The 13876-nt window shown below is 41.4% G+C and overlaps 1 protein-coding gene across 1 annotated transcript in view; it reads right to left on the reverse strand.

The window, feature by feature from the left end:
* Positions 1–13876, reverse strand: part of LOC146705307 (scavenger receptor cysteine-rich type 1 protein M130-like) — a 65920-nt gene that overhangs the window by 37239 nt on the left and 14805 nt on the right. The window contains exons 9-12 of the mRNA XM_085462952.1: positions 12700–13005; positions 12337–12621; positions 7527–7832; positions 7165–7449 (exon numbers count right to left, since the gene is read on the reverse strand). Of these exons, the coding sequence (XP_085319078.1) occupies positions 7165–7449; positions 7527–7832; positions 12337–12621; positions 12700–13005 (1182 nt within the window). The remainder of the gene's footprint in view (positions 1–7164; positions 7450–7526; positions 7833–12336; positions 12622–12699; positions 13006–13876) is intronic.

The raw sequence follows: 13876 nt of genomic DNA on the forward strand, positions 1-13876 counted from the left end.
CTACCTGCCAGAGAGCAGCAGGTAAGCGCATAGAATGTAGTGTAAAGCGCTTTGGGGGTCCTTAGGGATTGAGTTAAAGCGCTATACAAATACAGGCCATTTATCATTTTACCATTTATAAATGCCCTACCTGGCCCCCTGGCAAAACTTTGCTAGACCCGCCCCTGCACAGTTACCAGCTGTCAGCTACATAAAAAAGGATCCTGGTGCTATTTGTCCCTCAGAAACAGTTCATAACTTCCCTTCAACTAATTCATGTCACCTAAAAGGTAAACCTGTTTCTCCATCACCTGTTCAGCTCTGATGATTCAGTAAGGACATCTCCTGGTTCCATCTTCATGTTTCCCTCTCACCAGATATACAAACCGATATCATGACCAGCAGCTTTTACAGCTGTGGCTCCAGCAAACATCAGCTGATATTAGAAATTAATATTAAATAAATTCTAACAACAGCTGATCAAGCTTAAACACGTTGCTGTTGTTTAATGCGACATCTGCTGGTTTCCTCTTTCTGGAGCAAAGTGGGCAATAAACAAACAAGAGAGAAAAGCCAATCAGCTGATTATTGATCAGTTTCATGATTGAATGAGAGAAGAAGAGGCAGCTGACAGCGTAAGGACGCAGAATAAATCCAGCTTTGTGTCTTTTTCCATTCTAGCTAAAGTACGGGACATGCTGTGTTCCTTCTCAGCTCAATACAAAACGCGTAATATTTTCTCTGAATGCGGGACGATTCAGTTTTTACAGGACGGTTGGCAACTCTACTAATCTTATGAATAAAATAAAGTTCGCTATCAGTAACATCATAGCACTCACCTAGCTGGGCGACCGTGGCTCAGGGGGTTGGGAAGCGTATCTGTAACCGGAAGGTCGCCGGTTTGATCCCCGGGCTCTCTGTCCTGGTCGTTGTGTCCTTGGGCAAGACACTTTACCCTATCGCCTACTGGTGTTGGCCAGAGGGGCCGATGGCGCGATATGGCAGCCTCGCTTCTGTCAGTCTGCCCCAGGGCAGCTGTGGCTACAACCGTAGCTTGCCTCCACCAGTGTGTGAATGCGAGAGTGAATGAATAGTGGCATTGTAAAGCGCTTTGGGTGCCTTGAAAAGCGCTATATAAATCCAATCCATTATTATTATTGTATAGAAACTCCATCATGCTTGTACGCAGTACAAGTTATTGTAATTGATTGTAAAAAGTTAGCACAATGAAAATAAACTCCACCTAAACTTGGTTTATATCTGACCCAGATAGACTGCAGGTCATAACTTCTTACCTGAAGTTCAGTTCACCTGACACTCGGACCGGCGACCGCCTCGGGTCTCTCCTCTTCCTGCCTCCCCTTTTCCTCATCCACCTGCTGGCCTCTGTGGAAGCTCCACCATAGTCACCACCAAACAACTGAGTTATTTTTACACATCTGCCAGCATCTGGCCAATCCACCACCTTTCATTGTTTATACAGTTACAAAAAAAAAGAAAAAAAACCCATCCACCTATAAAAATGAAAAATCACCATCGGCCCACCGAGCAAATGCCTGGTATCCCTGATGGCCAGTCCAGCTATGGTCGTGCCATCAGTTAACCCTTCGTGTGCCCAGGGTTGCTGACCCCTGGTTTATACTCATGGGTAGTAGTTATAGGCTATGTGACATCAGCACTGGAGATTGGATCTCTTCGTAGGCCTTGGAACATTAGCGTGACTGAATCTGATTTTTTTTTCTTCAGATTTTATTGTTTACTGGTTTTAGAAAAATGTCATCCTTTCTGTGATAACTTAAATTCTACATGTGGTGTCAGCTATAATACTAGCTCTACAGTTGTTTGTTAACCAGAAAACTATACATAAGTGTCTAATAATGATGCCTGGGTTACACATCCTTCATATAAACGCTCGTAGTGTGGTTTCTAAGATGGATATGATTAGAATCTGGGCCTGTTTAACTGGTCCTGATATAATTGTTGTTTCTGGCTATCCAAATCTATACTGCATTAAGACATGGCAATTGATGGATTTAACATTTACCGTTCAGTCTGTCACCTACCAGAAATCATTCTGGTAGGTGATTTTAATTGGAACTGGCTTTCTTCTGTGTCTGATGAAGGCACACTGCTTGCTTTTAAATCTAACGCAAATTATTCCCACATGCCTTGATCTCAAATCCCCAGATAAATCTTCTCTTATTGACCGTTTTTTTTTCTTTTTACTTTTCCATATCAGCAGTTTTTGTCAATGACCTGATTGATTACTGCGTAGTTGGTGCTGTGAGAAACACTAAAATCTCACTCCTCAAGCATCACATTATCACAAAAAGAAATTTAAAGCTTTTCAGTGAGAAATTTCAGGGTTTTTTCAGTTTTTCATGTCATATTGACAATATCAGTTTAGCTTGGAAATATTTTCAGGAGAGTTTTATCTCCTTCGCAGACAAATTTTTGTTAGGTCAGTGTGAAAGGTTGGGACAGCCCCTGGTTCAATTCTGAATTGGCCGGTCTCCTATATAAAGGAAACCAGGCCTGGGCAGCTGCTAGAAAGTCTGGATCTGATGCTGATTGGCTATGTTTTTGTCAGCTGTGTAATCTGTTTACTTTCTCCATCAGGAAGGCTAAATGTGACTACTTTCTGACTTTGACCACTGACAGTCTAAAAGACCCTAGGACAGGGGTCACCAACCTTTTTGAAAGTGAGAGCTACTTCTTGGGTACCGATTAATGTGAAGGGCTACCAGTTTGACACACACTTCTCAAATAACAAATTTCCTCAGTTTAACTTAATTATGTGTTATCATTAATAATTAATGATATTCATCTATGTACGGACACTAATTATGTTAATTATTTTTCACCATAATTATAAAGAATGCAATTAGGAAACAAGGTAGGAAACATAAATATCAATATGCAACGCTTTATTTCTATATATCTCTGCAAGTATTTACATTTTGAAGTGATCACTTCTACAACATTTTCACTTACCACTAACAAATTTTAACAAATCATGCACTGTTACATACATTATTTTTGTATGTATGTAAGATACAAAAAATCAACTTTCAAATTTTACAGAACTTTTCACCAAATTGGCAGCATTTTAAAGCAAATTGTCACATGTTACACTTAACAAACACATTTGTTTTTCAATAATTAAATTCAACTTTGACATGACACTGTAATGTTGCCACTGAGAACATCTAATATGGCTTTCTTTGTCTGTTAGTGGGAAACCTGGCATTGCATGCTGTTCACCAGTGTGTTGTAATCTGGGGTATAACTTGACACTGCAACTCTGAGTGAGTCTTGCAGATGTGCATCGGAGAGGCGTGTTCTGTGTTTGTTCTTGATGAAGTTCATGTCAGAAAAGGCTGATTCACAAAGATAGGTTGAACCAAACAGGCTGGCAACCTTCATAGCTGCTGTGCACGCACCACTGTACTTTTCTGTGTCAACAAGGCACCAAAAGTTTGGTGCACCCAGATAGGCTTTGAGGTGGACGTCATTTTGCAATGTTACAATTTCGATTTCCACCTGTCCAGCATCCAAGCTGAACATTGAACTTAGTTGCTCAGCAATGCATGTTGTGTCCACATTCATGAAAGGATTGGAAACAAATGAGACACATGGCTCAAGCTGATCAAGGTCACAAAACCTGTTCTCAAACTCTTGACCAAGTCGGTTTATGACTTGAGTGTACTTTTCTGCAACTTTGTCAAAAGTCTCAGATGCAGAAGCATTGTCTTTCAGCACCATCTGCACAGAGGGAAAGTGCAGCACCTTTTTTCTCTGTAAATGCACAGAGAAAATGTTCATCTGGGCTTTAAATCCATTTAAAGCACTTATCATGTCAGCAACAGTCTTACCTTTGCCTTGCAGCTCACAGTTCAAATGGTTCAGTTTCCCAGTAATGTCTGTTAAAAACGCAAGGTCAAGTGTCCACTCAGTGTCCTCCAGCAGAGATGTGTCTTCCCCTTTGGATTGCATGAACTCCTTGATTTCACCCAAAAGTGACAAAAAACGAAGCAAAATCCGTCCCCTGCTGAGCCATCGGATTTCCGTATGTAGTAGCAGGTCACCATATTCAGCTGACAGCTCCTCCAATAGCACCTTGAATGTTCTGTGCTGTTTAGCTCTGGAGCGGATGCTGTTTATGATCTTCACGACGGGAGTCATGACGTGCTCGAAGCCGATCACGTTTGGGCATAACGCCTGCTGGTGAATGATGCAGTGGTAATGCATGAAGTTTGGGAACTCTGTGTCACCTTTACAGTGAGCGATGAATCCCGTATGTCGGCCGATCATAGCAGGAGCCCCGTCGGTAGTCACTGATACCAGCTTTTCCAACGGTACCTTTTTCTTCGCGAAAAACTCCTTCACCGCGTTATAGATGTCAACTCCCTTCGTTGTTGTCTTTAGCGGCAGTAGTGTCAGAAGTTCTTCTTTTGTGGAGAAACCATCAAATACCATCCGGATAAAGACCATCAGCTGTGCTGTACTGCTGCTGTCGACGGACTCGTCACACTGGATGCTAAACCAACTGCACTTTGCCAGATCCTGATCCAACTGATCGGCCAAGTTCCCGGACATAGCCGACACTCTTCTAACAATTGTAGTTGCCCCCAGCTGGACATCAGAGAGAGTGGAGATTACATCGTTTCCATATTTCTCGTCTTTAAGCACAGTTTTTGCAATTATCATCATTGCTTCTTTGAAATACTCCCCGTCTAAAAATGCCTTCTTTTTCTTAATCATGAAATGTGTAGCTCTAAATGAGGCTTCGGTTGCTTTTTGAGAGTTTTTCACCGGTCTCGTGAAAAAAGACTGCTGTTTGCTCAAACCTGCCTTTAATTCGCGGGCCTTTTCCGCTCGCAGTGTGCTGCCCTTTGGGTAGTTAGCATGGTAGCTTGTGTGACACGTTCGGAAATGTCTCTCCACGTTGTGCCGCTTTGCCGTTGCCACAGTTGCCCCGCAAATGAGACACACGCATGAATCTTTCACAGTGGTAAAAAAAACCTCTTCCTCCCATTCACTGTGAAAATTATATGTTTTCTTCCTTTTTTCCGCCATGTTTTCCTCATCTCCTCACCTTTGCCTTTGCTGGTCTTCACGGCAACTGTTTCCGTGGAGACCAGCTAGCACTAAATATTAGATCATGATCTAATATTTAATAATAAACATTTTTTTAATATATTATCTCTAACAAATTAACACCAATGCAATTGTGATTAAAAAAAATAGCAAGAAAAAATAAAAATAGATGCAGCTTACTGGTAAGTTGTTATGGTGAGCTATTTTTAGAACAGGCCCGCGGGCGACTCATGTGGTCCTTGCGGGCGACCTGGTGCCCGCGGGCACCGTGTTGGTGACCCCTGCCCTAGGAGGTTTTGGCAAACCAGTCTCTCTCTGCTAGCTCTTATTCCTCCGATCTACCTCCTTATTTAATTATTGACTCCACTCCTGTGTCAGACAAAACTGAAATGCTCAGTTGGCGGACACCACTGGACTTTTAATGTTGTGTTTTATTGATTTTTACCATGTTGTCCCCTGGCCAGGGTTGTTTTAATTCATTTTATATTTTTAACTATTTAAATATAATAAATTATATTTTAACTATACAGTTTTTATTTGTGTGCTTTCCCTTGGCGGCTCCACTGCTCTGTCCGTTTGGAGGAAGATTTCCCTCCTTTAAAAAACACTGTGGAAATAAAATCACCTTCGCTCCGTTACATAGTGGCAGCATAGTAACGTAAATGGGAGATCTGCACAAAAGCCACAGTGAAAGCGACAGGGATTCCAACTGCCAAATGTTATGAAGCCACAGAACTTACACTAAGGCTACATTCACACTGCAGGCGAGAGTGCATCAAATCAGGTTTGTTTTTTGTTTTTGGACCCTATCTGATCATGTTATGACAGCGTGAACGGCACAAATCCGATATTTTCAAATCCGATCTGGGTCACTTTCGAATGTGGTACTGAATCCGATACATATCTGATGTTTTAGAAAACGACTGCTGTTTGAACAGTCATGTCGCATTAAATCGTCTTTTACGTCACTGACACAAAACAGACTCCAATTATCAGCTCCGGAGAAGACATCGCGAACACTTCCTGGTCAATAAGTGTAGATGTTAGTGAAACTGTTGAGAAGACAACTGCAGATTCTGACAGAAATCTGCAACTATCCTCTGAAGCACCGCTCCTCTAAAACAGCAATAAAGATAATTATTAGGTTATGTACATTATGTAAATAACAAAATAACTTAAAGCAAAAATTGGGAAACGTAAAGTCCGAAGTCTTTATATTGTGGCATGCAGAGGAATCTTTACAAGGAAGCTCACAGAGAGAGATTGAGCTTGTTATTCAACCCCAAGCTGGTAGGGGGAGCTCTTTATTACAACACTTGCTGATGCTACACTGTGCTTCGTGGGTCATTAACAGCATAACAGAACTCACTTATGGTTGCAGTCATTCTATAAAACAATAACTGTAAGTGACTTTGAACCGCAGTACAAACACAACATTTAAGATAACAGTTAAAAGTAGTGTAACCATAAACAATAAAACAAGAACATCTAAACAGCAGCACATGTCCCAAGGCACGATGGGAGAGAACTAGCTGTTCCCCCAACACGCCACAATATTAAGGGCCATCAGTCAAACAGTACTGTTGGGTCTGGGTCTAAACAGAGCGCGTTGTTTGTGACCTCTTCTTTTGTGCATGCGGGCCGCTTTGAGCGTTCACACTAGAGCGCATTTGCTGTCGCATTTTATTTGTAGTGTGAACAAGCAGACAAAAATCGGATTTGATCAAAAAATCGGAATTGAGCATCAAGACCTGCAGTGTGAACGTAGCCTTAGACTCTGCTGTGTGACTTTGATGATACTAAAAAAAACAAGCCCAGGTGATCTGTTCAAATATGTAGACATTAGTTTGTTAGTTCCCCTCATAATGACAATTAAAGAAGCTGCTGTTGAAATGTAGTAGAAGGATCCTGAAAGATTTGTGAGAGAGATGTAGTGGCTGATGAAGATGGACAGACATAAAAAAGCAGAGGATTTCTGAAGCTCTGCCAGAGTGTGACTGATGGAAACAGTCTGCTGCTATCTTTTGCAGCTTGGTACATTTCTATCAAATATGAAGTTGTGGATGATTTCATCAATACGATTACCTGAGCAAGTGATATTCAGGATGAAGTGATTGTAATCCGATATTGCACATTCTCTCAGAAGACATCCTGACTGAACACAGTAAGGACTGATACTCCATTTAGATCTCCATGTAGACTCCTTCTTCTGTGTGACAGAAACAGCTGAGCCACAGTCTAGATGGTAACAGAGTAAAACTGCCTTCTTAAGGGACCAGAGAAGGTCATATACTGGTCTCCACTCTCCCAGATATTTCAGCTCCAGTGTTCCTGCACAGTGACTGGCTCCTCCCACCAACCTGACAGGCTCTAATGGAAAGCAAAGAGCCATCAGTCAAAGAATAAAGTAAGTTTGAACTACATCAAAGCAGCAGCTCCTCTTCTACCTGAGCAGGTGAGTCCAACAGCTTTGCCAGGTGAGCAGCTGTTTCTAGCTGAGCCTGAGCTTCTACAGTCCAGGAGAGCAGACTCATGGCCTCCACACTGGAACTCTTTGCTCCACACTGAAGCCTCCACTTCTTCATAGAGCGCCCCCTGGAGGACCGAAGGAGGCCCACAGCCGAGCTGCCTACAGACCACCTCTGCATCCTGCTGGTCAAAGTCATCTTCACACACTGAGGACCAGCTCTGGTTAGACTTCACCTCCAGTCTGCCTGAACACAGACTGGAACCATTCAGCAGCCTGACAGAGTCTGGAGACATCAGAGAAGATCAGTTCATTCCACACACTCCTGTGTTCTTCTGTGTTTATTCAACACATTAATACAAAGTCATGTATGTAGACTACTATTTAGAATATAATAGAATCATTGTACAGCTACAGCATCTGACCCAGTGTTTGTGCTACTGGTTAATTAATGTTCTTTCGTTTAGTGTTATTCATGGTTCAGTTTCCCTGTTTTTCATACTGTAGTCATTTGCATTTCTAGTTCTCTTAGTTAGGGTTGTTTTGTTCTCTCATGTATCGCTGTGTGGTTCAGTTCAGGAAAGGTTTAACTCAAAGAGGCAGCTTTTACTTGTTGTGACCAAAAAAAATTAAAAACATTAGATGCAAGAAAACATAACCCGAAACTGGAAACTGAAACCTGGAAACTAGAACTAGGAACAGACTAGGAATCTCCAAAAGTTGATTCAATTCATCTGGACGTAGCGTTTTCAGTGAGAAACGTTTTCTCACTCATCCAAGTGACTTCTTCAGTCTCAGCTGACAGCAGGTTTCCCCAATCTTATAAACAGTACATTTGCATAATGACTGAAACCAGCCCACTGAAGGAACAATGGGCTGGGAGGTCGGGAACTGATCTAATGGATTGCATTTATATAGCGCTTTTCGGGACCCCTCAAAGCGCTTTACAATACCACTATTCATTCACTCTCACATTCATACACTGGTGAAGGCAAGCTATAGTTGTAGCCAAGACACAGGTACTCAATATGCGTACTTGTGTTCTCATGCACTCGTGATACGTCATCAGTTGGAGACCAAGTACTGTTCCAATTCAAAGTACGCATCAAGCCGAGAATGTGAAAAATTCCCGGATGTGTTCCCCCTTCCGCCTGTTTTATCGAGCATGCATTGGTGGTGACTTGTGTGTACTTGGTACAGCTAAATATCCCAGAATGCAGCAATGATGGAGGAGCGCAGCTAAAAACTTTTAAATATTACTCTTTCTGGGTCACAAAATAAACTTTTAAGTTATTTTCAAGCGAGAATGTAGCTGTGTAAACTTCAAATATCTGCTCGATTTATCAAGATATCATATATTTCCAAATTTGGTTTATTTCAGTGCTTTATTTGTTCCTAAGTAAATCAGTTTGGCTGAGATTAAAGTTAAGCTTCATAACATATTAATTAAAGTTAATTTAAGAGGGGACAATAGTAAAAACTCCAGACCTGTGACATCCTCGGGTACGCTGGTGTTCCAACTGTACAAATCGCGAGTCCGTGCTCGCGTTCTCGGCAAGTCTGGACTCACCAAGAACGCGAGTACGAGAAAGGGCCACAGACACAGACTGGGAAAGAACAGACATGAGAACACAACTTACTGGATGACTAGACATGACAGGTGGAACACAGGGGAGGCACAGTAGCAAAAGCTAAAGACTAGAAATTATAAATAAACCACAAAATAACTAAGAGAACTAGAAATACAAATGACAACACTAGGAAAAACAAGGAAACTGAACCACATATAACAATAAATCAAATAATATTAATTAAGCTACACACAAAGATAGGACCATGACAGTAAATCATGTTTCCTAGTTTAATTTCCAGTTTACTTGAAAAAATAAACATTCTCATGTTTAATGTAGAAGGTTAGATGTTTATACTGCAACTTGAATTCACCTCACATTTGTGGATCTGTGCGATGGTTAAATTAGTCTCAAAACCCCACTTGGGAATACAACCTGATCTGTGTGTATTGCACGTTTTGTCGACACAAAGGTAAGATGTTGTAAGTGAAAGAGACATTATGTGTAGTTTTAGACATTTGTATCCAAAGAAAGGTTTTTGTTGGGGGTTTTGAAATATTTCATTTTTTTCTTATTTTACATGCATTGTGGTTGTTTAAATCAGCGGCCCCCAACCTCCGGGCCACGGACTGATAGTGGTCCGTGAGTCGTTTGGTACCGGGCCGCGAGAGCTGAGGATTGGACGTGAAATTTATGGTTTTCAGGGGTTTTATCGTTAATTCTGTCTTTTCCCGTGTTGTAGTTGTGTTTTGTTTTGAAATAAATATTTACGCGTTGCCATAGCGACCAGAGAGCATTAAGGGGCAGAGAGGTGGATGTTACTCTCAATGATGTTGGCGCATTTCAGGAGGACGCTGCTAATAAAGTTACACAATTACGCAGTGAATTCACACTTATTATTATATTTACAAAATATAGTTTTTGTCTTGGTCGTATTATTTAATTTTGTTGTATTTATCTGCGACACCTTAATGGCCTTTCCGTGAAAATATTGTCGGACATTAAACCGGTCTTTGGCGCAAAGAAGGTTGGGGACCGCTGGTTTAAATGATTTTTGTGGTATATTTGAGTTATTTATTACACTTGAAGGTATTCATGCTTTAATAAAAAGGCAAATGGAACTTAACAAAATATTTACATAAAGCTAATTTTCTGTTTCATAAATCTGTGGTCTTGTGTGTTGTGTGGGTTGGAGGTCTTATTTACTCTTACAGAGACTGCTACTGCCAGTCTCCTTCCCAAACCTAGCAGATCAGTGAGCATGAATCTGAGAAAGCCTGAGATAATTCTAAACTGGAAGAGCCTAGGTCTAAGATTTGTGATACAAGCCCTAGATTCAGATATTGTAGATGTTATACTTGGGGTCAGCAGTATAGATCTCTTTATATAAGATAGAGGGACACATGTCCCCGGTTTACGTAAGCATCAGGCTTTCAAATGAATTAAACCTCTGTCTTGGTCTTTGGTTGATTAATAAGCTGGTGTGGAAGATTGCTGCCACACCGCCCCCTCGGCCTGTGCTTCGAGTATTCTGATAGTTAGTATGACTTGGGGGTGTTAATTCATTTAAACTAACATTTGCATCCTGCTGCAACCAGGTTTCTGTAAGGAAGAGTAAACCTATTTTGTTGATCAATTGTTACTTCATGTACTAACAGAGACTTTTATTTTTTTCTGTCTTTGGGATTTTTTTCTGTTTAAGTTGTTTTTTTGGGTTTGTTTTTTTTTGCTGATTTTTAGCTTGGTTTTTTTTTTGTTTGTTTAGGAGCTGACACAGTCTCTAAGGGGATTGGAGATAACAGGAGGAGAGAAGCTGCAGAGAGGCGTATAAGACTGCAACTCTGCTTCCTGGTCCCAACTCTGGATAGTCACGTTTTTTGGGGTTTAATAAATTTGGCCAGATTTCTAGAAATGAGAGCCGCTCCACCTAAGGTGGGATGGATGACAGCTCTCCTAAGAAGACCAGGTTTTCTCCAGCAAGTTTTCCAATTATTTACAAAGCCCACATTGGTTTTTGGACACTCAGCCAGCCAGCAATTTAAGGCAATTTTAGTGATGTTTGATTGACGTAACTGGGTGTCATTACTGCCGACGTGAATAAGAACTTTACTGAATTTACAATTGACTGTGGTTTCTGGTGTCTTTAGCTTCACATGTCTCAGAAAGAATCACCAGTTCCCATGGTTTGACGCAGTGGGTGTGTCGCAGAGTGGGGAAAAGTTAGTTAGTTAGTCACACGGTGCACCGGGGGCTTCTATTTAAGACCAATCTACCTCTGCTTGCTTTGTATTTGTGTGTGGATTAAAGCATGCACTTGTGAGTCCTCAAAAGTTCAACACAAATGATTGTACACATTTGTAAATCTTTGTTTACATTTGTGTGATCATATCATACGCATATGCAACACTTTTGAAGCAAAATGCTATTTATAATGCAAAGACAGATGATCTGTTAATGAAACTAGTATAGATTTGATTATGTGCAATCATAAACATGCCACTATAGTGATATAACCTCAGAAACTAAACACAACTCACATACAGATGGGTTGGGTGGCCAAAAGCGTAACATACCAGCAATTTGTCACATATGTTACATTTTGGGATGAGAACGTGATGGTGCTATCATATGTAAACATGCCACTATAGTGAATATACCCTAAGAAACTATACACAACTTAAATGAGCATGTATATCTGATATGTACCTGCACAGGTGTGCTCATTGTGCTTCATTAACATATAGATCCGTGCTGACTTCTGTTCTAGTTCCTGCTCTCAGCCCAGCTCCTCTCCTGGAACATTTCCCACTTCCCGTCTTGCTCTCTGTTTTACAATAACAATAACCAGTTTCACTTCCTCCAGCCTTTTTGTTTGTACTTCTCCATAAACACCTGCTGAAAGCAGCAACTTGGAAAGTTTAAATCCCAACTCAAAACTCATCTGTTCAAATCTGCATATTCACTATGAATCCACTGCTTTTGTTTTATTGTTCTTATTCTGCCATTGTTTTACTAAGTGTTTTATCCTATTGTAAAGTGTCCTTGGGTGACTTGAAAGGTGCTCATAAATAAAATTTATGATTATTATTATTATTATTAAGCTGTTAGGCTGAAGGAGTCCTTTCTGGCTGGTTGGTTGGCTGCTATTCTTGCTGCCATCTGTCACAGCTTGGTACATCTTTGTCAAATATGAAGTCACGGATGACTCAGTATGATTACCTGAGCAGGTGAGTTTCAGGATTTGGTCAGTGTAATGCGATGTTGCACAGTCCCTCAGAGGAGATCTGGACAGAACACAATCAGAACTGATCAACCACCCAGTTGTGCGTGAGGAGTCTACCATTTCTATATAAACAGCTGAGCCACAGTCCAGTTGTTCACAGGAAACAGCTGCTTCTTTCAGGGTCCAGAAAAAGCCATACACTGGTCTCCACTCCCCCAGATGTTTAAACTCCAGTGTACCTGTACAGCGACTGGCTCCTCCCACCAACCTGAAATCAGGCTCTGAACAGAAAGCAGAGAGTCATCATTAAAAAAATAAAGTGAGTTTGAGCCACATCAAAGCTGCAGCTCCTCTTCTACCTGAGCAGGTGAGTCCAACAGCTTTGCCAGGTGAGCAGCTGTTTCTAGCTGAGCCTGAGCTTCTACAGTCCAGGAGAGCAGACTCATGGCCTCCACACTGGAACTCTTTGCTCCACACTGGAGCCTCCACTTCTCCATACAGCGCCCCCTGGAGGACTGAAGGAGGCCCACAGCGAAGCTCCCTACAGACCACCTCTGCATCCTGCTGGTCAAAGTCAGCTTCACACACTGAGGACCAGCTCTGGTTAGACTTCACCTCCAGTCTGCCTGAACACAGACTGGAACCATTCAGCAGCCTGACAGAGTCTGGAGACATCAGAGAAGATCAAACAGAGAGATCAGAGACAGCAGACACACAAGAAAAAGATGGCAGCAAACAACTATTCACTGACTCAACCTCAGCTCAACTCCAATATGACTTTTAGCATCACATTTACACTTTGTAATCCAACATCTGTTATTGCAGCCCTAGCCTACTGGGATTTTCCTTTGTGGGTGATTATTGATGATTATTTTTTCCCTTTTCTTGTGGAACCAGTAAAATGAGTGCAACTGACTTCACTAAACAGTCAGCTCTGGTACCAGGACATGGCCAGAGAGAAAATAGTTTATATTTTAAGCTTTTTATATTTAAGCTTTTTCATTTGTCCTTGGTGATCATAGTGTATTGACTTTTATGTGTTCTTTTGATGGTTTTATTTTCAAATGTCCCTTCTGTCTTCTTGTTCACTTTGACCTTTTTATTGTTATATTCCACATCCACAGGATCTTTTAATGGTCTTCAGTGTGTTTTCAGTGGCCAAAGAGAGGACCGAGTGGAGGTGTATTTGCGTTCCCGGGGGAGCTGCAGAAAGGCCTCGGGGCAGGGAATCTAACTTCCAACTTTTATCAACCACAGAAAGCTGACTCATTCTATTTTATCCTTGGTACAAGCAAAATGTGCAAATGCAAGAAACATAAGAAACAACCATGGTTGTTGACTCCAAATCTCCCGAACACTACATCGATTTGAGAACGCAAGACCGAGAGAGCGAGACCAAGACAAGACCGAGACCAACGTCCATCGAGACCAAGACGAGACCAAGACCACGTAAAAGTGTTCTCGAGACCAAGACTGGTCTCAAGACATCCAACTCTAGTGTGTATGGATAATAGCAAACACTAAAATACATGTTTT

Source organism: Copadichromis virginalis, linkage group LG7 (assembly GCF_057382275.1).
Source record: "Copadichromis virginalis isolate Kocher_CV1m ecotype Utaka linkage group LG7, C_Virginalis_male_GT1.1, whole genome shotgun sequence".
NCBI lineage: Eukaryota > Metazoa > Chordata > Actinopteri > Cichliformes > Cichlidae > Copadichromis > Copadichromis virginalis.